This window comes from Vulpes lagopus, chromosome 11, assembly GCF_018345385.1.
Source record: "Vulpes lagopus strain Blue_001 chromosome 11, ASM1834538v1, whole genome shotgun sequence".
In the NCBI taxonomy this organism is placed as follows: Eukaryota; Metazoa; Chordata; class Mammalia; order Carnivora; family Canidae; genus Vulpes; species Vulpes lagopus.
In genome coordinates, this window is record NC_054834.1 from 31,572,198 (window position 1) to 31,599,535 (window position 27,338).

The following is a 27,338-nucleotide window of genomic DNA, read 5'->3' on the forward strand; positions in this document are numbered from 1 at the left end:
TGTTCCTACTAGAGGAGAGAGGCGATGGTTACTGAGCCCCCTCTTCCCTGCCAGAGGGTGTTTACTTAGGTGAAATTGGGGAAATGTCTGATTTTGGTAATAGGCTCATAATCATGCCACAGCTGTGAAAAACTGGCACCGCGGAAGAAAAGTCTTTTAGCCTGAGTTTAGGATATAAGATTATCTTACCACTTGGCTGTTAACATGTACAGTAACAACAAGGATTTTTGTTTTTGTTTTTTAAGATTTTGTTTATTCATTCATGAGAGAGACAGAGAGAGAGGCAGAGACACAGGCAGAGGGAGAAGCAGGCTCCATGCGGGGAGCCCGACACAGGACTCGATCCTGGGCCTCCAGGATCACGCCCTGGGCTGAAGGCAGATGCCAAACCGCTGAGCCACCCAGGGATCCCAAGGATTTTTGTTTCAATTTTTATTAAAATTTCTATTTAATTTCTACTAAAAACTAAATTTTAAATTTCAGTTTGTTAAGCGTCCGACTCTTGATTTCAGCTCAGGGCATGATCTCAGGGTTGTAAGATTGAACCCTGCATCAGGCTCTGTGCTAGGCATGGAGGCTACTTAAGATTCTCTCCTTTTCCCTCTACCCCTCACCCCACTCTATGTCTCTTTCTAAATAAATAAAATTTTTATTTTTTAAATTTTTAAAAAGATTTTATTTATTCATGAGAGACACACAGAGAGAGGCAGAGACACAGGCAGAGGGAGAAGCAGGCTCCATGCAGGGAGCCCAATGCGGAACTTGATCCCAGGACCCCGGGATCATGCCCTGAGCTGAAGGGAGACGCTCAGCCACTGAGCCACCCAGGTGTCCCAATAAATAAAATTTTTAAAAAGATTGGTTCTATTGCTTAAAAGCTAAAGCTCTAGACTAACTTTAAGTTATGAAACTTAATAGAGATACAGAGATCTGATTACATATGTCCAACTGGGGAAGGACTTTTTCTTTTTTTAAAAAAATTTATTCAGGGATCCCTGGGTGGCGCAGCGGTTTGGCGCCTGCCTTTGGCCCAGGGCGCGATCCTGGAGACTCGGGATCGAATCCCACGTCAGGCTCCCAGTGCATGGAGCCTGCTTCTCCCTCTGCCTATGTCTCTGCCTCTCTCTCTCACTGTGTGCCTATCATAAATAAATAAAATAAAATTAAAAAAAAAAAAAACCTCTTAAATTATTTAAAAAAAAAAATTTATTCATGAGAGACACAGAGAGAGAGGCAGAGACACAGGCAGAGGGAGAAGCAGGCTTCCTGTGGGGAGCCTGACACGGAACTTGATCCTAGGACCCCGGGATCATGCCCTGAGCCCAAGGCAGATGCTCAACCACTGAGCCCCTTGGGGAGGACACCTTAACAACAAAATGTAGAAAACTAAACAGGCTCAGTTGACCTGGAGCAGGATGCTGGCTGGCAAAATGAGAGGGCTGCCCCGGGGTGAATGTGGCTGTGAGCTCCATTAACAGTAGTGCACTGTCTACACCTGTGCTGCTCAGTACAGTAGCCATGAGCCACATGTGACTGTTTACATCCAAATTTATAAAATGTAAGTAAAAGTCAGCTCTGTAACTGCTCTCGTCACATTTCAAGTGCTCACTAGTCTGTGAGAATGAGAGATGGGATCTGCACCCGCACCCAACTCTAAACTCCATGCTTTCCCCATTACTCCTCCATCACTTACAGCTGGAATGTTCTGGTTGGCCACGGGACATGGTCAGCCGTGGCCTCATGACCACCTGGAGCGCTCCAGCCATCGGGTGAGCAGCCTGGAGGGACCAGTGTACACTCTGCCGTAGTTCATGAGAAGTTTTCCCCAGCATGGAGCAAAATAAGGAAAATGAGGACCATTTTCATAAAGCTTTAACTTGCATTCTTTTTTCTATTAAAATGTCCATACCTATAGGGATGTCTGGGTGGCTCAGTGGTTGAGCGTCTGCCTTCAGCCCAGGGCATGATCCTGGAGACCCGGGATCGAGTCCCACATCGGGCTCCCTGCATGGAGCCTGCTCCTCCCTCTGGCTGTGTCTCTGCCCCCCCCCCTCTGTGTCTCATGAATAAATAAAATCTTTAAAAAACATAAAAAATAAAATGCCCTTTATAAAAATGATGAATGGTATTTTTGGTCCAGACTTGAACAAAATTAAGACTTTATAATAGGCTAGGGTTATGGTTTTGGTTTTTCGTGTTTATTTCTTCATGAGAAGCACACCTCAGAGAGCTTGTGGTTTCCTTTCTCGTCACACGAAGTTTGGGTGTCAAAGATGCAACCCAGGGGAGGCCTGGGGACCATGTGGCATTTTCACCTTTAAAGTCTTGACGGGATGCTTTACAAAGTCACGTGATCCATCGTCATTTTGCTGTTACAGAATGGGCTCCAAGGGGGTTTTATAAGGAAGCCCACCACGTGAAATGGTGCTGTGGTTGGAGGGGGCACCCAAAGCGGTGCCTCATTTCCCCAGGCCCCCCTCGGTCCCCAGGGCTTGGCCAAATCCAGCCTGCAGATCTCTGCCATAGGGAATCACCAGATCTGACAAGCTACTTAAGGTTCAATTCCCTTGTCACCTGCAAGGGGAAAAAAAAAGGGTGTAGGAACTGCCGCTCACTCTTCTCTGGCAATGTATGTTCCAAAGGGTGGTTTTATTTCTATAGAGAAGCACATTCTGGGCTTCGCGGTAGATGGAAGCTAGAGAACCAGACTGGGCTAATTTATCCACGTTGCAGTGCAGGTGACCCTCGTCACGGGAAGCGGTGTGCCCTTGGCCAGGCTGGTTGGCCTCCCTAAGTCTCAGCTCCCCCAGCTCCAAGTTGGGAAAAACGAGGACACTTGGTATACAAAGTTGTTGAGGATTGAATGACAGTCCGTGCACCGTGCACCGTGCAGCCCAGGCCTAGGGCCTGCTCGGTTCCAGGCCTAGCTGTGGGGAGCACCGGCGCTGCCTGCTGGTGAAGCTTCATTCATCGGAGTCGGTAACCCAGTGACCTACCCTCTTAGGATCCAAGGGGCCCCAACTCCCCTCTTCGTCCCCCACAGCACTCGCCCCCAGAAGTGGTCTCCTAACTCACTCGAAAACAACAGTGTCTCCAGTCCTTGGCTCATAAACAGCACTGTTCGAAAGAACCATCTGACACTGTGGGAAGATTTGACATCTGCATTTGTCCAACACAGTACCCACTACCCACTGCCCGTGTGCAGCATTAGGTACGTGCAATGTGGCTGAAGTGAGTAAAAAATGGAATTTTTCTTTAATCTTAAGTAAACGTAAGTAGCCACATGTGGCTCGTGGCGACTGTCCTCACGCAGCACAACAATAAAGCAGTGGTTCTCCACCTGTCTGCTGAATCCAGCTTGGCGGGGACCACCCAAATTTGGATGACCAGGCCATACCCCTGATCAATTAAATTAGAATTTTTTTTTTTTAATTTTTAAGAATTTTTTAAATACAGAAGTTTCTCTGGAACAACCAAAGTTCAGAACCATTGCTCTAAGGGCAGCATTTGGCCAACTATTGTGCGTAAGAATCCCCTGGGGGTCTTGTTAAAATGCAGATCCTGGTCCTTAGGTCTAAGGGGACTTGGATATTCTGGGGGTCTAACAGGCAGATGCTGCTGGTCCCTGGGCCACCCTGAGTAGCGATGGGATCCATTCACTTACGCAAGCAGTACTTTCCGTGAGCCCAGCGGCCTGACAGTTGTGGCTCTGAGAGCTGGCATGTCTGGAATGGAGTAAAAAGTGAGAGCCTCCATTTTTTTTTTAAAAAAAAGCTCCATTTTCTATCCTAAAACCAATGGCCGATCAACTCCTGGCCTGGCCAAAAGGACGCCTGGACTGGGCAGGGAGCAGCAACCGTCTTACAGGTCACCAGGAGGCAGGGGTCGTTTGCAGTTCCTCCCTGTAAGAAAGTCCTTGGAGACAGAAATGCCCAAAAGGTAATAGTGGTTTCCCCTGGAAGAGAACAGACGAGGAGGGAGAAAGTGACCAGGTTGGTGTTTCTGGAATGTGCGGTGTCAGCATCATTACTCTTTCGGGCAGGTGTGCAGGGCCGCAGCCGGCGACACCCTGGAGCGCACTGTGGACCATGCGGGGTGTGGCCGCCGAAGAGCACTGCGCCTAGTCCTAATCCCAGAAACCTGAGTGTCACTTTCCAAGGCAGGAAGAGGCGTGCAGGTGCGCTTCAGGTGAGGGCCGAGCTGAGAGGGGTGGATGGTCCTGCTGCAGCCGGTGGGTGGGCTCCAGATGCCATCCCTTGTGTCCTCGTAAGAGGGAAGCAGGGGGAGCTGAGGATGCTAAGCTGTTGGCCTGTGACACGGAGGAAGGGACCACGAGGCACGGAATGCAAGGGATACTCGGGACGCTGGACAAGGCAAACTCAGGGACTCTCTCCTGCAGCCTCTGGAGGAACCTGGTCCTTTTTTTAATAAATTTATTTTTTATTGGTGTTCAATTTGCCAACATATAGAATAACACCCAGTGCTCATCCTATCAAGTGCCCCCCTCAGTGCCCGTCACCCAGTCAGCCCCACCCCCCGCCCACCTCCCCTTCCACCACCCCTAGTTCATTTCCCAGAGTTAGGACCTGGTCCTTCTGATGCCTGGATTTCAGTCCAGGGAAACCACTCCGGGCTCCAAGTAGGAGGTTTGGGGTCACTTGTCACAGTGGCCCTGGGAAACCAGTACAGGCCATCTAGGCCCTGGGAAACCAGTACAGGCCACCTAGGTTCCAGAATGGGGAAGGAAGGCAGGAAGCACAGGAAGTGAAGCCCCACCCACCTGGCTCCCCCCATTGTTTCTTCCTCTCAACATCAGGGCCGGTATCCTGCTTCGGTTTCGGTTTCAGTTTCGGTTTCTCAGGAGCACTCACTGAGGACTGGGCAGTAGGAACACAGCATGGATTCAAAGGCCGGTTTCCCCTCCCCTGCCCTCTTCTCTTTAGAGGAACTTCAGCTCCCACTGTGTGAGTCACAGGAGCGCTGCCCGCCCCCCAACCCCCTGGCCCGAGACCCACCATGGGATCACTCTTGGCCTTGCTCCCAACACCTCCGTGCCCTCCGTGCAAATAAGCACCAAGAGGCTGGGGCACCTGGGTAGCTCAGTCAAGCATTTGCCTTCAGCTCACATCGTGATCTCAGGGTCCTGGGATCGAGCCTGAGCCAGGCTCCCCGCCCAGCCAGGAGCCTGCTTCTCCCTCTCCCTCTGTGCAATCTCTCAAATAAATAAATAAAATCTTAAGAAAACAAAAAAACAAACAATACCGAGAGGCTGATGCAGTTGCACTCATCCTCCAAAATTACAGTATTGGCCCATCATAACACACCATGACATGTGGGCCCCGGGAGGCCAACCATCCCTTACCCGACTACTAAATCAGCTACTGTGCTGGTTCCTTCCATGTGCCAGCCTGACCGGGCTAAGGCATGACCAGATGGCTGATAAAACAGTATTTCTGGGTGTGCCTGTGAGGAGGTTTCAGCCACTGAGTTGGTGAACTGAGGAAGGCAGGTCTCTTCCCGGGGTGGGTGGCCATCGCCCAATCTGGGCAGGGCCCAACCAGAACAAAAAGAGGGAGAAAAGGGGAGTTCGATCTCTGCTGGAGCTGGGACATCCATCTTCTCCAGCCCTCGGCCCTCAGACACCAGCACTCCTGGTTCTCAGGCCTTAGGACTCAGACTTAAAACCCTCGGACCCCTCGAGTTTCAGGCCTTCAGACTTGGACCGAATCACATCACCCGCCTTCCTGGGTCTCCACCTTGCAGATGGCACGCTGTGGGCCTCCTCGGCTTCCATGATCTGTGAGCCGACTGTTAAAATAAACGTCCCCTTGTACGTGCCTACCTATTCCGTTACTCTACTCTGTGCTCCTGTGTCTCTGGCCAACCCTGACCAATGCAGCTCCCAGACATAAATGGTCTCCCTAAAAGGCAGAGAAAGGGGCAGGGTGAGGACCCCTGCAACAGGCTGGGAAGTCACCGTGGCTCTGCAAGCACAGGCTGAAGGTCGGGAAGGACATGGAGCCTAGAGGGTTCCACGGGCCTTAAACATTTGCTACAGCACCCGAAGCCCATCCTTGTGTACTCAGTGCAAAGGACCGATCTGCTGTGCTACACGTCTAACTTCAGCCCTACCCTGTCAACATTCGGACCCTGGAGATGTGCTTAGCTTTAAAACATGAGGCTGCAAGATTAACAGGGCGATTTATTTCATTTCAGTGTGCCGTGGCAGCATACAGCTTGGTGGTGTATTTAAAAAGAGAGCAGGCTGTTGTTCAAGGGCTGGAGGCCGGTCTCCTCCACTGGCGCCAAGTGGAAACCAGGTGCTTACTCTGGCAGGGTAAGCCTCACACAGAGTGACCCTGTCATCTCGCTCCCGACTGTCAGCTTTCTCAATGAAATGACAAGGGGCCAGGGCTTAAACACGTCAATGAGCAGAAAAGCGTCTCGGCTTCTTCCGCCAGAAGCTGAACCACGAGCCAGTTCGCTGAAGCCGGCGGCTGAGCACTGCCAGTGGGTCAGATCTGTGGGACCAGCAAAACCCTGGTCCCCCTCCCTGTTCTCCAGAAGTGTGTTAAAGATTTCACAGAAAATTTGCTCTGGGGACAATCGCAGCTTTCCTGATTAGTATCTAAAAGGCACTTAAGCACATTCTTGGTTAGGGAGGGGACCGAACCATGAAGAACACTGAGGCCACTCTCTTATCCCGAAAGACACAATTCTGGGTTTGGAACAGACGGCAGTTGTACGGCCTCTATCGAGATCCAGTCCTCGCTGCACGCCCGGCCACGCCGCATTTTCAAAAAACAGACTCCACATCACCCATCTCCACGCACACGGTCTTCAGCTGGGAGTAATACTCGATTGCCACGCGGCCATTCTCTCTGCCGAACCCTGAAAGGAAGAGCAGGGTGAGGACGAGCCACCACTGCGGTGGTCTGAAGTCACGGTGACCTTCAAGGACACAGGCCCGGCCTACCCCACTGGCAGGGAGCACACAGAACCGACAAGTTTGGGACAAAGTCCTCAACTGCACATGTCAGCTGTGGAGCTAGGCACACGGAAAAGTGACCCACTGGCCTTTGGGGATGAGGACGGGGAAAATAGCCATGTTTCTGCAACAGGAACCTTAACTTAGGTACCTGCTGTTCTGGGCTGAGATCTGAAGACGTTCAGGCTTTTTTATCAAGTGTGAAAGCAGCCTCTACAACCATCAATGGACGCCTTTGAAAGCTGGTGCTAACTCGGGGAGCCGGGGTGACTCAGTCAGTTAGTTAAGCGTCTGACTCTTGATTTCAGCTCAGGTCGTGATCTCAGGGTTGTGAGATCGAGCCCCACCTCAGGCTCCACGCTAGGCATGCAACCTGCTTAAGATTCTCCCTCTGCCCCTCACCTTCCCCCTCCAACTGTACTCTCTCAAGAAGGAAGGGAGGGAGGAAGGGAAGGAGGAAAGAATAGATAACCTCTATTGCTTTAAAGCTAAACCTACAGACTAACTTTGAGATTATGAAACTTAATAGAGATACAAAGATCTGATTGCACAGGGTCCAAATGGGGAAGGACACCTTAGCAACAGAATGTGGAAAATGCGGAGAATCTGCTTGGGATTGTCTCTCTCCTGCTCCCTCTTCCCCTGCCCCTACTTGTACCCCCACTCTCTCCCTCCCTCTTAAAAAAAAAAAAAAAAAAAAGTTGGTGTTCACTTAAAACTTAACTCTAACTTAATAGATTTTTAAACCTTTTCTTACTCTAATCTGTTTTTAATATTTTAAAATATTTTTAATATTTTTAAATAATATTTTAATATTTTACTTAAAATTTTTATTATGTATTTTATTTACATATTCATGAGAGAGACAGAGAGAGACACAGACACAGGCAGCAGGCTCCAAGCAGGGAGCCCAACCTGGGACTTGATCCCAGGTCTCCAGGATCACGCCCTGGGCCAAAGGTGGCACCAAACCGCTGGGCCACCCTGGGCTGCCCACACCCAATCTGTTAAGAGTAGCTTGCTGTTTACACACTGCCAACTCACAAGGGCAACTCAGGTTACTCAAAGTCTAAGGGATGCCCAGATAGAAAGTCACAGGTTCCAAGGATAGCATTCTGCACCTGCCTGGCTTTTCCTGTTACCCTGTCTCAGGCTCAGGTAGGGTCTGCCTGGTCCCCACAAATACATGTCCCTAGACGACACTATTCGAAAGGTAGTTCATACACCGGCCCTGGCAAGGCCTCACTCTATCCCTTGTTCCCTTCCACAGGCTCTGAGCACACAGCTAGTGGGGCGGGTTGGGCCAGGTGCTGCTCCGCAGACCTGGCCACATGTTGGTCTCGCTCTCATCACAGGTAGGCAAGCCTGAGTGCACAGATCCAAACATTTTGATCTGAGGACGGGAAAGATGGCCCAGGAGGCCCCTTTGAGGCCTACGCTGCAGGCTCCAAACAAACTTTCCTCCACACCAGGAGTTACATATTTAATAAAGCAGCATCCTAGTTCCGCTCTGCATTTTGTGCCTATGTGTCCAGCTCCTCTGGGCCCCAGGCAGGGACGAAGGTGATCAGGGGAGCAGGATCAGGGAAGGCCAGGGTAATAACAAAGCAAGTATTAAATAAAACTCTCAAATTAACACCCATCATCTCATCAGCTCTCCTCGGGGTTTATAGGTCTGCCAACACTGTGATGGGCACAATTATGGGCCAAGAGGCCAGGGCCCAGGCTCTTAGCATGGGGCCCCTACAGAGTTGGAACAATTTTCAGAGAAAGGTAAAGGAGATTAGAGAATATTTACGGGCAACAATCTCCAAAGAGAGAACCTCGAAGGGCTCTATCCCAGCTGCCTCGAGGTTCCTCATACGCTGGACTTCCACCTGCACCAGGTTACAGTAATGTCTGCACAAATGACTGAGTCAATGTAAGCAACGGGCAGCAGCCTAAGGACAACATTCCTGGGTGGCATCCACCATAACCAGAATGACCATTGTTAAAAAAAAAAAAAATGAGTAGGGACACATGGGTGGCCCAGTGGTTGAGCATTTGCCTTTGGCTCAGGTCATGATCCCAGGGTCCTGGGATCGAGTCCCATATTGGGGGAGTCCCCTGCATCGAGCCTGCTTCGCCTCCCTCTGCCTGTGTCTCTGCCTTTTTCTGTGTGTTTCTCACGAATATATAAAGAAAATCTTAAAAAAAAAAAAAAAAAACAATAAAACAGATGACTATATGCTTTCTGAGATGTGTGAGCCACTTTACGTCTAAAGGCTCCACAGTGAGGGGATCCCTGGGTGGCGCAGCAGTTTGGCGCCTGCCTTTGGCCCAGGGCATGATCCTGGAGACCCGGGATCGAATCCCACGTTGGGCTCCCGGGGCATGGAGCCTACTTCTCCCTCTGCCTGTGTCTCTGCCTCTCTCTCTCTCTCTGTGTGACTATCATAAATAAATAAAAATTTAAAAAGTAAAAAGATAAAAAAAATAAATAAAGGCTCCACAGTGGACCACAAATATCCCTAGTATGGAATCTCTGGGGTGGCTTTATGCCTGTAGCAATCACACAATGTGAGGGGAAAAAGTAATTCTACCCACAAGGTAGACCTTTCTGAGATGTCTACCAGCAGTTCATAAGCCAGGCTTACATATGTCAGAACCTTCTGGACAGGGATCCCTGGGTGGCTCAGCGGTTTAGCGCCTGCCTTTGGCCCAGGGTGTGATCCCGGAGTCCAGGGATCAAGTCCCGCATCGGGCTCCCTGCATGGAGCCTGTTTCTCCCTCTGCTTGTGTCTCTGTCTCTGTCTGTCTCTCATGAATAAATAAATAAAATCTTTAAAAAAAAAAAAAAAAAAAGGAACCTTCTGGACAGCTTTTGGGGGAAAAGAGAAAAAAGAAGATGCTTGGTTTCCACTCCCTGAAACAGCTGCAGGGAGTCTGGGGAAGACCGGGCATCAGTCTACTCTCTCAGGTGATTCTGACACTCGGACAAGTTTGGGAACCTGGTCTCGAAGGTCTGAAGTACGGCCAACAGCCCTAGAGACCAGGTTTGCTCTCACGGTCTCCAGCTCCTCACCTGACTTCTTATATCCACCGAAGGGCAGCTCCACTGGGCTGATGTTGTAGTTGTTAATGAAGCACATTCCAGCCTGCAGCTTAGCCACCACTCTGTGAGCACGCTGGATGTCCCTATGGAGGGGGAAAAACAAGAAACAACAAAAAGGAAACCAACATGCTGGTTATTCATAATTTCTTTTGCTACTACTTTAACAGGAAGTTAGGCTGCGGGTTCTAAAGGTCTCAAAATATTGCCTAATTCTTGTTTCTTTACAACGTGTTATAAAAGCTTGTGGCATCCAGGCAAAATAGATAAGGACTCGAGTTTTATGGTCTCATCTGAAAGCATCTACAAAATAAGTAGCAGCAAGGGGGCGGGGGTGTAAAACACTTCTGGTGACAAAGTTTCTTGTGTCAAACAGTGCCACAACCACTGGCCATCCACATGGCCACAGAGAATGACGGTAGAGCCCTTTCTACACCATATATAAAAATGAACTCAGACGGGTCACAGACCTACAGAGTACAAACCATAAAACTCTTCAAAGAAAACAGGAATAAATCTTCCTGACCCTGGGTTAGAAGAAGCCTTCTCAGACAAGATACCAAAAGTGACAGACAAAAAGAACAGAATGAGACTGTGTCAAAATTGACAATTTTTGTACTACAAATAAGACTATCAAAAAAGTTAAAAAAAAGACAACTCCTAGAAATGCAAATCAAAACTACCCTGAGGGGCACCTGGGTGGCTCAGTCGGTGAAGCATCTGCCTTCACCTCACGTCAGGATCTCAGGGTCATGCTCTATAGGGAGAGTCTGCTTCTCCCTCCGTGCCCCCACCCTTCCCCTCTGCTCATGCTCTAAGAAACAAATAAATGTGGGTTTTTTTTTTGTTTTTTTGTTTTTTTTAAACTACACTGAGGCACCACTTCACACACATCAGGATGACTGAAACCACAGGAGAGGCAGTAACCACATGATCCAGCAATTCCACTTCTAGGTATCTACCCCAGGCAGAAATGAAACATATCCACACAAAGACTCAGAGATAAGTGTTCACAGACGTGTTATTCATAATAACAAAAAAGCAGAAACAATCCAAATGTCCATCAACTGGTGAATGAACAAAATGTATGCATACAATGGAATATTATTCCACAGTAGGATAAACCACTGATACCTGGTGCGACACAAACTTTGAAAACGTTCTAAGTCAAAGAAGCCAATCAAAAAAAAAAAAAAAAAGAAAGAAATAAAACATTTTTAATTAGATATATTTTATGCCTAAATTACATAGATCAGTGGGTTATAGAAACTACATTACAGGGGCACCTGGGTGGCTCAGTTCCTGAAGTGTCTGCCTTCAGCTCAGGTCATGATCCCAGGATCCTGAGCTCCCTGTTCAGGGGGAAGCCTGCTTCTCCCTCTCCCTTCCTCCCCACCCCACTGCTTTCTCAAATAAATAAAATCTTTAAAAAAAAAAAAAAAAAAAAAAAAAGGAATCTACATCACAGTCTAGTCTCTATCGTTTGCATTTTGTTAATGTAGTATTTAATATATTTGTGACACCAAGTTTGATAACCCATGCAAATGTGTATATCATAAACATGATGTGGATTAAAATCATCTTAATGGACTACAAAAAAAAAGATACCATGTCATCAAATATACTGAGAAGCAGAAAATTCAATTGGGTTGACTTACGTCCATCAGTCCAAATACTTTGATAGTTAACAATTATTTGGGTAGTTGAAGTGATGTATAAATGGCTGAGTTAAATTGGTTTATGTTAGCAAAATAGATCCCTCATGAGAATTTTGATGTAATCTCTGTTACATATAACATAAAAATCTGTGGACATGAGGGGCACCTGGGTGGCTCAGTGGCTGAACATCAACCATTGACTCAGGTCGTGATCCTGGGGTCCTGCCTATGTCTCTCATGAGTAAATAAATAAAATCTTTAAAAAAAGAAGTGTGGACATGAGCATTAAATACAATATACATGCTATAATATATATATGAGGCACTATAAAAATGTGTTTATTACAGTAATAAAAATTAAAACCCCCCCCCCAAAAGCCAATCACAAAAAAATCATATACTCTATGATTCCATTTATACAAAATATCCAGAATAAGCAGATCTGTAGAGAAAGCAAGTAAGGCTAGTGGTTGCCAGGGCCTGGGGGAAGGGGAAAATGAGGACTAAGGGCTCCTGTTTGTGGGATGATGAAAATGTTCTAAAATTAGATTATATGGTGATGGTTGCACAACTCTGTAAATAAGTACACTAAAGGACACTGAACCGTACGCTTTAAGTGGGTAGATTGTACGGTATGTGAATTACCCGAAAGCTATTAGAAAAGTAGCAGCATTTAGGGTCAACCTTTGGGATTGCCTTTATCTGTACTGTGGGGTCAAAGCAAGAGCAAGAGTTAACCCGTTCAAATCCTCCCATCAAAACGGCAGCTCCTAGGAGAGGATTATGGTGACACACAGGTGAAACTACCCTGTGTGTCACCGAAACAGTAGATACCATCGTCCAAACCCATGGAACCTACAACACCAAGGTAAACCTGATGTCACTGTGGTCTTTGGGCAATTACAATATGTCTAAGTAGGTTCATCAACTGCAACCAATGACCCCTGGGTGGGAGACGTGGATGATAAGGGGGCAGGATGGGGGGAAGGTGTACGGGAAATTTCTGTGCCTTGCTTTCCATTTGCAGTGAACCTAAAATTATGCTAAGAAATAAAATCTACCAAGAAACAAGCAAACAAAAAAGCAGCAGCTCCTTAACCTTTTCTTTCTTCAGGGCTCAAAGAGAAGCTATTTCATTCATCAGGCCCTCCAGTGGAGACCTGGGTCTTCCTTCCCAGGTGCCTCACCACAAAACTACAAAAAAAAAATTGAACCTTGTATATACCACCAAAGAAACTGCATAATTCCGAGTGTAAGCAGTCTAGAGAACTGCCTACTGCTGCCAAAGACTAATCAATGTCTGTATATGCTCAAGCAATCTGCAATCACATTCAAGGAAATTTTGCTCCCAAATCATTTTTACTTTTAGTATATTGGTTAAAGTTTATGCACAAAGATATTAATCCCAATTTTAGTTACAAGAGTCACAACTGGAAACAATATTCTATACATATGCAACAATCAAAAAGAGGCCTACGTATTTTACAATGCATTCCAATTAGGAACTATTCTAAAGCCGTGAAAAATCATGTTTTTGAAGAGCACTTCCCAGTGTTTATATGCTTATAGGTTCTAAATTCCTGGACATGTAGGTTTTCAAGAGACACTCAACCTGATACTCTACTCAGAGCAGAACCTTAAATATTTGTTCAATGAAGGAATGAAATAGGATAGAATTTTCATCAATATTGTTTAAAGCTCAATTTAAATTCAACGGCAGGGGACACTGGCCGTTCAGCGCAAACAACGAGATGTGACTCTGGCACCTTCTAACTTCACCTGGAGCAAGCAGAAAATGCTGATGAAAATGTCAACTCCAGAGAGGAAAAGAGATGGGCTCCCTGAGCAACTGGGCAGAGATCCCCGTATTCCCACAAGGCTGCCTGAGTGTCCTTCCCCACATACCTGGTAAAGACGCCAGCTGCTAAACCAAAACTGGTATCATTGGCTCTTTCCAGAACCTCAGCTTCAGTGTCAAATGGTAAAATGGACATAACTGGTCCAAAGATCTCTTCTTTCACGCAGGTCATGTCGTCTCTGCAATTGGCTGCAAACAATGTAATAAAGCCAAACATCAGTGAAGGAAGACGATCATGCTTGGTGCGTGAATGTCTTCACAATAAGCGCTGAGATACAGAGCCGTAAGAACGGCTTGAGAACCCTACTCTACACGCCACTATCAATATTATGATGCACATTCCGTTCCTTCTTAAACGTACCTTTGTTTTTCAATACATCTGGGCTAATACCATGCATGCTATTGTTTAACCTGTATTTTTATTTTTATTTAAAAATGTATTTTAAGCTTTTCCTATTCACTTAATAACTACAAGCTAATCTATGGTATGGAGGCTGAGTTCACAGCTTTCAAATCTCCAGTGGATCTCTTTTTCAGCAAAGGCTAAGGGTTAAAATGCATCAGATAATCAAGGGCTGAAAACGGACACCCCTGTCAACCTTGGGCAAAAATCAGCTGACCTACCTTCCAGACAAATGGAAGGAATTACACAACATAATTCAATGTGAATAGAATTTTTAAAAGCCTATTAAACTACTGGTATTGGGACATCTGCGTGGCTCAGTGGTTGAGCATCTGCCTTTGGTTTAGGTCAAGATCTTGGAATCCCAGGATCGAGTCCCACATCGGGCTCCCCATAGGGACCCTCCCTCTGCCCGTGTCTCTGCCCCTCTCTCTCATGAATAAATAAAAATTTAAACAAACTACTGATATTTTGGGGGGATCCTAAGATCTATTGTAAAACTGCAGAGGAAAGCATGAGAACAACATGACCTAGAGCAGTGGGCACCTCTAGGGTAAGGGCCGAGTGAAGGGGTTGAGGACAGCGGAAGGACCATACACTTGCCTGTCCCAACCAGGAGATGGTTAAGATGGAAAGGAGGTGCTAAAATCTATTACATCATTTAAAAAATACTGCCAGACTGTCTGACAGATTGGTTTTATTATACCGATGATGTACAGTTCAAAGAAAAACATATTCTTCAGCAACATTCCTGAGAAACAAAATGCATTTTTTTTTTTTAATCAACCATGCACTTCCTTTTCTCTTTTTTTTTTTTAGTTCCTTGTTTCCAGAACAACAGGTGCAGGCCCAGTAAGGCTCAGGTAAACACACATAGTTGTCCAAGAGGAAGTGCACACAGGGTGACGGAGAACTTCTCCTCCTTAAATCTGAGCTGTGGGGACACAGTTGACCAACACTTGCTTTATGCCATATTCATGTTTTTTAAATATCCTTTTCAATGTGACATTTACTTCAAACCGTTTAAAAGCGAACAAGAGGAGGACATACTCAGTACACAAGGTCTCATGTAATAGCCATCCTTCAATTTGGGATCTTCAGGTACGTGTATGTCTCCACCACAGAGCACTTTAGCACCCTGCCCAAAAAAGAAAAAAGAATGCGAATTTTCTGTTAAATGCATAGCCTGATATGCATTCCTGACACGTGAGGCGTGTCCTGAACGGACGCCCAGTCACTCCCCGGCGGGTACAGAGCAGAACACAGCCGAGGACACGGTAAGCCCAGCAGGTATGGGTGCAGGAAACGTGCAGTAATTCCCCTCTTCTTCACCCCATCCCATCGCCACTGGTTTCTCACCTGCTCCTTTGCCAGCTTAACAAACCCAAGGACTCGCTCCAGGTGTGGACGGTTGATGAGAGGGCCCATCCTGGTATCTTCCAGGAGGGGATCTCCGATTTTTATCTTTTGGGTCCGCTTCACCACTTCCCTTGTAAATTCATCAAGAATTTCCCTTTGCACGAATACTCTTGTGCCATTACAACAAACCTGAAGGACGGACACAAATGTGTTTGTGTGTAAGGAAGGGGAAGAGGGAGGAATCCAACAGCCTTAATCTTAAAAGAGATAGTATAACCCACTTAAAAGGTTAGTTCCAGCTCTAAAAACTATCCCCATCCTGAATGGGATCACATATGGAATTGTGGACCTAACAGCACATCAGCCAAGAAACTGCCTGCCCTTCCAGATCAAAGTTAGAGCTTTTTGTTTGTTTACTTTCCTAAAGGCCATTCACAGATCCACGTGAGCCATGCGACCTCTCCTATTGCCTCCCACTGGAGGCTCAGTGGGGCCCTGTGTTTTAAGAGTAGGAGGGGATGGGACAGTGAAAATAGATTAACAATGAAGGGCTTGAGGGATGCATGAGTGGCTCAGTGGTTGAGTGTCTGCCTTCAGCTCAGGTCATGATCCCAGGGTCCCGGGATCGAGTACCACATCGGGCTCACCGCAGGGGCCTGCTTCTCCCTCTGCCTGTGTCTCTGCCTCTCTCTCTGGGTCTCTCATGAATAAACAAAATCTTAAAAAACAAAACAAAACAAAACTTGAGCCTAATAAGGGCTTGAGCCTAATAAAAACCTGAAATATTTCACAGAGAACGTCTGTCCCTAAAACCACAAATCAATCATGACCAGTTAGATCCTTCCGTAGAATGCGAGCACAAATACTGTTCAAATGCTATCAGAACCATGGATACAAAGCCCGCAAACAGAGCCAACTACTCATGCTCACAGAATAGTGAGATCTATCAAAAGGTCCCAGGAGCTGCGGTGAGCCGAATCTGCAATTATCTGAGCATCAAAATTAATGATAGTAAATGGACTATAATCTGTAAATGAAGTAAGAACCCATGGTCTGTAATAACACAACTCGATGAGTGAAAAAAAGAAGCACGAAAGAAGGGAAGGTGCCTTCCTGTAGTGGGGAGTGAACTAATTAATACATGTAGAAGAAGAACGGAATTGGGAAGTCACCATTTGGGAAGCACCGTAATAGACAGGTTTCCAGCAAAAATCCTCAGAGGGTGTTAAGACTAGTTGCGGAGAGCATGAGGTGCGGAGTCCTCTGGCACGTTCTCTCATGTGACATGTCTCACCCACGGAGGAGACCCACCCGTAGCACAGTCAACCCCACCTCTGGGAAGGACACAACTTTACTTTTGTGGTGTTTTTGCCCCAAATGCATAACCCAATTCTTATCAAAAGGAAACACCAGGGTGCCTGGGTGCCTCAGGGTCCCGGGATCGAGCCCTGCATTGGGCTCCCTGCTCAGCAGGGAATCTGCCTCTTTCTCCCAAATAAATAAAATCTTAAAAAAAAAAAAAAAGGAGGGAAACATCGACAGACCCCAAACGAGGGACATTCTACAAAATAAATAGCTTGTGTTCTTCAAAAATGTCAAGGTCCTGAAAGATACGAATAATTGAAGAGCTGACTGCTCCAGGCTGTGGAGATACGACAGCTAAAGCCAACGCACCTTCCGGGATTCGATCTTGGGCCAGAAAAAAGAAACTGTGTAGGCTTTTGTTTTGTTTTTGCTGAAAGGACTAATGTCAAACAAATGACAACATGAGAAATAAGAGCTGCAGATTGAGTAACAGATCAGGTTATTGATCTCACTAAGCGCACGGTGCTTCATAAGAGAATGCACTTGTTTCTAGGAAATTCACGCAGGAATGTAGAAGTTACGGGTCTTACGTCTGCAACTTTCAAACAGTTCAGAAAAAAATAACATGCACAGGTATGTGCAGAAAGGTAAACAGAATGACAGAAGAAAGCTGATAAAATGTTAGTATTTGAGAATCGTGGCTCGAGGGTACAAGGGAATTCTGTGCAATGCTTCTGTAAGTCCGAAATTATTTCAAAATGAAAAGCTTTAAAACATGCTACAAGGTGAAGGGGGGAGCTTCCTTCTAACCGTCCGCTAGGGCCAGGTGCCTACCTCGCCTTGCGTGAGGAAGTTGGCCATCATCGCCCCCTTCACCACATTCTCCAGGTCACAGTCGGAGAAGATTATCAGGGGAGACTTGCCTCCCAGTTCCAAGGTAACAGGTTTGATTCCTTTCGCGGCCATCTCCATGATCTTCCAGAACAAGAACAAACATATTCGGAAGTTTAACACGAATAAAACGGCAAGTTTCATCAAGTAGAACCTGGGCCTCCAGGCATCTCCAACTACATATGACCTGCAGCCTTGTTCCTGTCTGCAGCCTTGCCCTTCTGCTACTTATCCCTTTCCTGAACCCTGAAGAGAATCCACAGGACTGCACCTGACATTCCGAAGAGGGAATTCATTTAAAAAATACTGTTAGGGACGCCTGGGTGGCTCAGTGGTTGAGCATCTGCCTTGGGCTCAGGGCGTGATCCTGGGGTCCTGGGATCAAGTCCCGCATCAAGCTCCCCTCGAGGAGCCTGATTCTCCCTCTGCCTGTGTTTCTGCCCCTCTCTGTGTGTCTCTCATGAGTAAATAAATAAAATCTTAAAAAAAAAAAAAAAAAAGGAATAAAAATACTGTTAATTCACGTGTCCTGGGCAGAAATTCTTCTATTATTATTATTACTGTGTTCAAGGCTGGCAATTAATACATCAGAAATAAACTGAGCAAACACCCTTCCGAGGTGGCTGCGACTGGGGGGCTAAGACACACAAAGACTCAAGTGGCAGCGAGACCCCGCGCTCTGAGACACAGGCAGGAGGCGATGACTTCCATCCCCTTGAGGCTACCTCCACTCCACTACCTTCCCCACTTCACACTTTTTTTCAGGGCGCCTGGGTGGGGCAGTCAGTTAAGCATCTGCCTTCGGCTCAGGTCATGATCCCAGCGTCCCCGGATTGAGCCCCAAGTTGGGCTCCCTGCTCAGCGTGGAGTCTGCTTCTCCCTCTGCCTCTGTCCCTGCTTGTGCACTCACTCTCTCTAATAAATAAAATCTTTAAAAGAAATAAAGGACACTCTAGGTCTTTGCCCCGATGCCTCTGGCCCCCCTCCCGGTAGAAGCTGGGTAAGATCAGATGATCAGCCTCCGACATGTACGCTGGGGTGGCCCCACACTGCCATCTGCGGGAAGCAATACTGGTTTCATCTCTACCTTCATGCCGGTGGGCACGCTTCCGGTGAAGGAGACTTTGGCCACGTCAGGATGCTGACACAGGAGCTGGCCGGTGGCAGCCCCCCCTTGCACCACATTGAAGAGCCCGGGGGGCACGCCGGCCTCCGTGTAGATCTCGGCCAGCAGCAACACCGACGCAGGCGTGAAGGGGGAGGGCTTAAAGACCATGGCGTTACCTGCACAAACCCAGGACACAAGCACAGATGTTTTAAGACCAGTGATCCTCTGAGCGCAGGACAGGAGGACAAGCCAAGAAGAGCCTCCAGTGTTTCCCCCCATCAATGCCCAGACCAGCACTGGCGCTCAGCAGCAGACACCTTGCTCTTCCCACCTCGGCTTCTCCGCTCTCGCAGATCCAAGCCACACCTGCCCAGGCCCAACCGGAGATACCTTCCACTCGCATTTCCAGGCCCTGCTACGCACGTCACCATCTCACACGGGCTGCAGCAGTCGGCAGTACCGTGCTCACTCCCAGCTTACAGAAGTGGGAACTGGAGACCAGAAAGCTTAACCGGATGAGAGTCTCCAAACTGGTGACTTAGCTCTACTCTGGTCACAGCTGCCACGGTCTCACACGGAAGGGCACGTGCAAAAAAGCAGAAGGACACAAGGCAGCAACACGAGAAACGCTGCATTTTGACACCATGTCCTAATCGTGATGCTTTTTTTAACCTTTGACTTTTTTTTCTCTAAGAATAAATCCTCTTTTCCCGATTCCTCTTTAAATAAGAGGAGGAAACTTTGTACATCAGCCAGCCAAAGTTTCTCTGATGGAAGCCTTGTTTATCATTTGTCTTAAGACACAAATGAAGGAGGAAGTTTATCTTCTGCTTCTTATGTGCAGCTGAACTCCCTCTACAGAAATTCATTCCACAGTTCTCGTGCAGAAAGGGAGAGAACGGGCAGCCCGGGTGGCTCAGTGGTTTAGCGCCGCCTTCAGCCCAGGGAGTGATCCTGGAGACACAGGATCGAGTCCCACGTCAGGCTCCCTGCATGGAGCCTGCTTTTCCCTCTGTGTCTCTGCCTCTCTCTCTCTCTCTGTGTCTCTCATGAATAAATAAAATCTTTAAAAAAAAAAGTGGGGGGGGGGGAGAACTTTTAGGTAGCACAAATCTGAATTAATTCAACAGTGAAAAAAGAAGACCTCCAAGACCAAAATTAACAGTCCTCCTTTCCGTAAGAAAAATAAATTAGATAAATAAAGTGGGAATAATGCAGATGCAATCCATGTGTATGACCTACACTGTAAGGTCTCTCGGGGGGCGGGGAGTAAGGGATGCAGGTCCTATGAGGCTCTGGCGCCCCAGCACAGGCCCCTTCTGACGTGGGGTGTGAGTGTGTGAATGAGTGTGCGTGTGCACATGCACACCAACAGGTGACAGGTAGAGAACAGGGAGGGAATGGCCTCCCAAGTAGAAGATTCTTTCTTTCTTACCACACGCTAAGGCTGGAGCAGATTTCCAGCAGGCAATCTGGAAGGGGTAGTTCCATGCACCTATTCCCACGCATACGCCCAGCGGTTCTCTCCTGGTGTAACCAAAGGACCCGCCTGGGAGCTGGATGTATTCGCCTAAGAGGAAAACAGAGGCATCACGGAGAACGCAGGACGGCTCTTCCCAAGACCCTGCCAACTATGATAACCCACAGTTTCAGTTAGGAAAGACAAAGTAATTCTCAGCGTCATTCACGCAGAGAGCGATAAACTGAGGATTTTAACTCAGGTGTGTGTTGGTGTCCGCATCTTCATCCTCCTCCACCAGGACCTGCTTGCCTACCTCCCCGTCAGCTCACACAGAAGGCCAGGCAAGGGCTCACCAGCCATGGATCCAGCCAAGCCTGCGTAGTATTCCAGGCATTGCCAGGAAGTGTCAACGTCCCAGCGGGCCTCGAAGATGGACTTGCCATTGTTGATGGTCTCCATGGTGGCAATTTCATCCTTCCGTTCCTTTGGGTAAAACAGAACACTAGGCTTAAGTCATGTTACCATATACCTCAATATATTCTATACTCAGACTACGTGTATAAATACGTATGTACGTGCACATACATGCTCGCATGTATGAGGTAAGAGACAGTCATCATTACGGAAATGGTATGCAACAGCCAAACACACGACTGGCAGGTAAGAGGTTATGGACACGCATGGCCTCAATTCACCCAAAGACACGCAGCATGTGAAGATCACAAGATAACTATGTTCTAATTGTTGGTACTCATCAATTCTCTTTTTAGATTCTGTCTCAGTTGTAGCTACACGACTCACAGATGCTGGAGTGCTGGAGACGGTGTAGGGATGAATGGGAAGGTTTGGGAAATGGGACTAAAAAGAAGAGTGCAACAATGCCTTTCTTTGTCCCAGAGATAAAAGAGCTGAATGAACAGAGTGAGTAAGAAATAAACGTTGGCTATGGATCTAGTGTAAAATAAACAAGAGGGTGACTATCTGGACACACACACGAGGTGCACTGAACCATCGACAAGATGCGGCGTTGTCTTCTTAAATCTGGTAAGCGGTGAGGCTGACCAGAAGTAAAAAGAAGTGGCAACAAGCCCACATCCACAGTACACACCTCGGGAAGGAAGGGAGGGTGAATATAAAAATCACCAGGAAAGTCTGACAGTGAGATCTGAACACACTATATGTCTACCAAGGCCAGAGGTATCCAGAGTGTCCACTGACTCCTTCCACTGTCCTAAGTCGAAATGTATAGATCCATTCTCTGCCTTCACAAAGCCGATTTCTCAAACAGGGAGTTAGTAAGTGCTCAGTAAATGAGCCCAGACCCTGAGCTCTCAGACACAGGCAGCAGATGAGGACTTCTGTCTACACGGGGCCCAACACTAACCACTCCAAGGGCCCTCCTTCCCCCCCTCCCTTCAGACCTCTGCCCAATTATCTACAGCCTCCCGCCCAGTACAAGCTAGGTAAGATCTGCAGATGCTCTGGATAGCCCGACTCTGCCATTTGTGTGAATACAGGTTTCCTTAGTCAGTCAGTTCTAATTAACACTGGAAATTATCCGAACCAAAACATACCGAGAAAAAAAATAGGCAAAAAAAAGAACAGAGCACCAGTTGCTATGGGATAGCTTCAAGCCGCCCAGTGTGTAACCGGAGGCCCCGGGAAGAGACAGAAGCAGGGCAGAAATTCAGTTAGAACTTCCTAATACTTAAAGCAATAAAAAAAAACCCTGTTGACCTAGACTTATAGGCTTATAATTCTTTCAAAAGACAGAGCAAAATGAAGACTTTTAGACATACAAGACCTGAAAGAGCACCGACAACCTGTTCTATAATAGATGCCAAAGAAATTTCTTCAAGAAGAAAAAGAACAGGATACCAGACAGGAATCTGGGCCTACACAAAAAGGGATGAGGAGCACCAGAAATGGTAAAAATGTGGGTAAATAAAACATATTTTTACCTTATTTTATTTACTTTTTATTTAAAGATTTATTTATTTGAGAGAGAGAGCGAGCAAGCGAGCACAAGTAGGGCTGGGGGAGGGGGCGCAGAGGGAGAGGGAGAAGCAGAACCCCCCACCGAGCAGGGAGCCCGACTCGGGCTCGATCCCAGGACCCGGGACCATGACCTGAGCCAAAGGCAGACTCTTAGCCAGCAGAGCCACCCAGGTGCCCCAGAATTAAAAATAACTTTTAACGATAGAGGAAAATACTTAGTTGGGAAAAAATTCTCCATGAACACTGTGACATCCTGTTCGGCCCAGGGTCTCTGAGCAGAGAACCCTGGCAAGCCGAATGAGAGGCTGAGGCCTTGGAAGGCAGACACAGTGTCTCCTAAAGACAGCTGCCCGGAGAGATGTGGAGATAGGAAGCCCTCTGCTTCTCATTTCTGGAGACATCTGCGTACTTTCCAGGGTAATAAACCTGGTAACACCTTCCCCCTGAACCCTGGAGGAGATCTGCTAAGGGAGTCATCGCTCTTGCTCCAGGGGAGAGAGCAGCTCCTGTGTAAACTGAGTCCTATCACTTTAGGGTTCCCCTCTGGGGTGCAACCTCTGCCTACAACAGAATTACATGTGGCTCTCACTGAGACCCCTTGTGGGGACTGGAGCTCAAAAAACTCATGCTAAGGTACTGCTCTGGATATTTTGGTGTACATCCTTCTGAATCTTCTCATTTTCTGTAATGAAGATCTCTAATCCTTTTGCTTTTTAAGACTGTAAAAAGTTCAGGGGTTCATGCAAGTCTTGATCTTAGGGACGGGAGTTCGAGTCCCATGTTGGGTATAGAGATTACTCAAAATAAACAAATGAAAAAAATTTTTTTAAGATTTATTTATTTATTCATTCATTCATTCATGAGACACACATGGAAAGACAGAGACACAGGCAGAGGGAGAAGCAGGCTCCATGCAGGGAGTCTGACGTGGGACTCGATACCCCAACCCAGGATCACGCCCTGAGGTGAAAGGCAGACGCCCAGCTGCCAAGCCATCCGGGTGTCCCATAAAAATTTTTTAAAAAAGACTTGTCCGGTTTAAAATTATATATTTACTTAGAGAGAGAGAGAGAGAGCGAGTACATGTTTGGGGGGGGGGGGGACGGGGGACGGGCACAGTGAGAGGGAGAGAGAGACTCTCAAGCAGATGCCCTGCGGAGCCTGACACACTCAATCCCAAGACCCCGAGACCACAACCTGAGCCAAAATCAAGAGTCAGTTGCTTAATTGATCGAGCAACCCAGGAGGCCCTTAACTTTGTTTTGTAAGAAGGGAACATCTATAAATGTACAAAATCTTCCTAGGCAGTTGAGGTAGAAAATGTACCTGAAAAAAGAACGGTAGACTTAAGAGTCATCAGAGCAAAAGTAAAGGACACAAATACACAGAGTTAAAAAGGAAAGGAGACAAGTTGCAAAGGATACGTAAGCACAAAGATGGAGAAAACCAACTGCCAAGGGAGATGTCACAGACAGCCAAGCTCCAGAAGACCATTACTCACAGAAAGCATGTCCTATATACCCAGGTGATCACATGAAAATGTTTTTCAATTTTGTAAAAAGAAAAAAAAAAAAAGGTATAACCTAACGGAGCATTAAAGTCTAACTGCAAATCATCATGAGGAACCCTCAGAGCAACGCAAGGGGATATTTCTGAAAGAGGAGGTAACACATACCCTTATTATCCTGGCAGCCTCCAGAAGAATTCGACAACGCTCCATGCCAGATTTCTGACTCCATATTTTAAAGGCAGCCTTGGCATCCTGGACAGCCAAATTTACTTCCTTTTCCCCCGAGCAAGTGAAAGTAGCTATCACTCGGCCTGTAAGAAGAAACACAGGGTTATCTCCAACTGTTGCCTCATCTTTCAAGAAAGTACTGCGTATCTAAATTACCTTTTAGTGACATCTTGTTTTTCACTATGGTCTGATTTAATGATCGCTCCTATGCCAGCAATTCTGACCTCTATTTCAAGGTGACTGAACCCTTTAGGAATCTAATAAAAGTTGCAGACTTCTCTCTAGGAAAACGTACTTCACCAGATCCCAGAATTACAGAGATTGTGTTCTTTGCCCTAAGCACAGTAGTAACCTCACATTAAGAAACTCTCTCTCCTCTATTTTATAAGTGGGTTTTGCAACTCTGCTTAACAGTGTTTGCGAATCTCAAAGGTCTTGCAAAATCCAAGTTGAAAGTACTCAGTCTCGTGGGTTATGAACTTTGGATTTTTTTTTTAAAGATTTATTTATTTATTTATTTATTTATTCATGACAGACATAGAGAGAAAGAGAGAGAGAGAGAGGCAGAGACACAGGCAGAGGGAGAAGCAGGCTCTATGCACCGGGAGCCTGACGTGGGATTCGATCCCGGGTCTCCAGGATCGCTCCCTGGGCCAAAGGCAGGCGCCAAACCGCTGCGCCACCCAGGGATCCCCTGCGCCACCCAGGGATCCCTCGGGATTTTAAATCACTGGTCCATGTTCTATATAAGTCCTATCATACTAGTGGTACTTCATGAATATGGTTAATAAACAGCAGTATCAGGAAAACATATCCCTAAAACACAAGAAAAATTTCTCAAGTATGAAAAAGCCCAGGTTCTCCTGTTCTTACTCCAACCTCTTTCCCTATCCTGCTGCAAAATATGAGCCCACATCCCAAGGGCCGTGATGGACTCTACCAACAAGAGTTCCATATGTACGTCAAATCCACAGTTCCTTTTCCCTTCCACAAGAACTCCAGAGACTCTGTTTTTTCCAGAAAGATTTCACAAGCCTGCAGTTTCTGCTGCAAATTCGAATAGCCAGTTGTTAAAGGCTAAGGATCGCACACACTGAAGGTAATTAAAATAAAGAACTTTTCTTTTTCTCCTATATGATTACAGGGATGGGGCGGAGAGGCTGTTTCCACCAGGAAATCTGCTGATCCCTGTAGCCCCTTCCTGCTCTGACAAGGTTACTGCTGCTCTGTGATGTGGCATGACTGATCAATCGTAAATTCTGCAGTCCTTTGCAATCCAGTTTTGTCCCTCTGGCTACCCGCCTTTCTGGTTTACACAAAACATTTACATATTTCTCCCCACAAATATTCCATAAAGCTCAGCAAAGCAAACATAAACCCACACCCAAAACTTTTCCCTTTTAGCTGCGACATCTTTGGAATTCTCAGAGCCGATCCAGGGCCCAGCACTTGGCAGCGTGAAGCACTGGACAAAAAAAAAAAAAAAAAAAAAAAAAAAAAAGCTGGCCTTTTTTTCCCCTTGCCGAATTCTGATTCGTGCACAGAAATCTTCCAAGGCTAGGAGGTGGCAACAAAGTCCAGGGTCCTTGGGGCCATCTGCGCACGCATCTCCGTTCTCCCCACTAATGTCTTCACCTGCCCGTCCTTCTGTGGAAATCCTAGCCGTCGCCTGTGCACGTCGTTGAAAACATTATTGCTGTTCTAACTTTAAAAATCAACAAGGGCACAACCTCGGGCATCATGGCTTTGTAGACTCCGTTCAGGCCCTCGTCGCATGACCCACGACTCCCCGCCGCCCCATGCAGCTCCCCAGCTTCACGGGTTTGCTAGACTCGGCTCCAGCCCCGGGGCCTTGACTGCCTGCGCTCGCAACCTACCCTCCGCACCGTCCTCGCCTGAGCCGGCTGCCAGGTGCGCTCAATAGAGGTGCAGGGCAGTGCAAGACCCCCCTGCCCAGGCCCGGCCGCCCGCCTGCACCGCCCAGGACCCCCGCCCCCCGCCCCCTGCACCCCCGTCCCGCCGCCCGCCGCCGCCCCCCCGCCCCCCGCCCCCTGCACCCCCGCCCCGCCGCCGCCCCCCCGCCCCCTGCACCCCCGTCCCGCCGCCCGCCGCCGCCCCCCCGCCCCCCGCCCCCTGCACCCCCGCCCCGCCGCCCCCCCGCCGCCCAGGCCCCTCCCCGGGTCTGGTCACCGGTGGCCGGCTCGAACGCCTTCTCGGTGCCGGAGGAGTCCGCGGGATCCACGCGGGCCCCGCCGCGGTAATTGAGCGGCTGCGAGACCACGAAAGTGCCGGTGCTCATGGCTGCGAGCGAAGCCGGCCGGAGGCTGCGCGGAAGCCGAGCGAGCGCCGCCAGGCCGGCTCCGAGAAGCATGGGGGCGGCGCGGCGGGGCGCGGGGCCGGGGCCCGGCCGGGGCGGGGCGGGGCGCGACTGGCGGGGGCGGGAGGGCCGCGGCCCAGGCTAAGAGCGAGCGGCGGGGCCCCGGGGGCGGGGCGGGGCCTGGGAGGGAGGGCGGGGCCTGGGAGGGGCGGGGCCTGGGGGCGGGGCCACCGAGGGGAAGGGCGGGCGGCGGGGGCTTTCGGGGCGGGGCTTCTGGACTGGGCCGGCGGGGGGCGGGGCCGGCGGAGCGCGGCTAGCGGGGAGGGGCGGGGAGGGGCGGGGAGGGGCGGGGAGGGGCGGGGCGGGGCCACGGAGAAACGGGACGAGCGGCGGGGCTCCGGGAAGCGGCAGTGTGGGGCCTGGGGCAGGGGCGGGCTCTGGGGAGGTGCACCAGGGCGCCGTGCGCTCCAGGGTCCCACACACCTATCAGGTCTCACACTCACACTGGCCCCACACGCACACCAGGGCCCCACGCGCACACCTGGGCCCCACGCGCACACCTGGGCCCCACACACCTATCAGGTCTCACACGCACACCGGCCCCACACGCACACCAGGGCCCCACGTGCACACCTGGGCCCCACACACCTATCAGGTCTCACACTCACACCGGCCCCACACGCACACCAGGGCCCCACGCGCACACCTGGGCCCCACACACCTATCAGGTCTCACACACACTGGCCCCACACACACACCAGGGCCCCACGCGCACACCTGGGCCCCACACACCTATCAGGTCTCACACTCACACTGGCCCCACACACACACCAGGGCCCCACGTGCACACCTGGGCCCCACACACCTATCAGGTCTCACACGCACACCCGGGCCCCACACGCACACCAGGGCCCCACGTGCACACCTGGGCCCCACACACCTATCAGGTCTCACACTCACACCAGGGCCTCACACACACACCAGGACCCCACGTGCACACCTGGGCCCCACACACCTATCAGGTCTCACACGCACACCAGGGCCCCACACGCACACCAGGGCCCCACGTGCACACCTGGGCCCCACACACCTATCAGGTCTCACACGCACACCAGGGCCCCACACGCACACCAGGGCCCCACGTGCACACCTGGGCCCCACAC

The 27,338-nt window shown here is 48.7% G+C and overlaps 1 protein-coding gene across 2 annotated transcripts; it reads right to left on the reverse strand.

Annotated features, from left to right (window-relative positions):
• Nucleotides 1–6,182: 6,182 nt before the first annotated feature.
• On the reverse strand, nt 6,183–26,296 carry ALDH9A1 (aldehyde dehydrogenase 9 family member A1). Of its 2 annotated transcripts, none has more exons than XM_041722490.1 (11): nt 26,049–26,296; nt 23,796–23,941; nt 20,476–20,605; nt 20,096–20,230; nt 18,640–18,836; nt 17,496–17,636; nt 15,357–15,545; nt 15,048–15,135; nt 13,642–13,783; nt 10,053–10,165; nt 6,183–6,891 (listed from the first exon to the last, which is right to left on the reverse strand). In XM_041722490.1, exons 1-11 carry the CDS (start codon nt 26,227–26,229, stop codon nt 6,797–6,799), a joined length of 1,557 nt encoding a protein of 518 aa, XP_041578424.1. In that variant the 5' UTR covers nt 26,230–26,296; the 3' UTR covers nt 6,183–6,796. The 2 variants fall into 2 exon arrangements, with proteins under 2 accessions (XP_041578424.1, XP_041578425.1); XM_041722491.1 differs by lacking the exon at nt 26,049–26,296 and adding an exon at nt 25,366–25,837.
• Nucleotides 26,297–27,338: the final 1,042 nt, after the last annotated feature.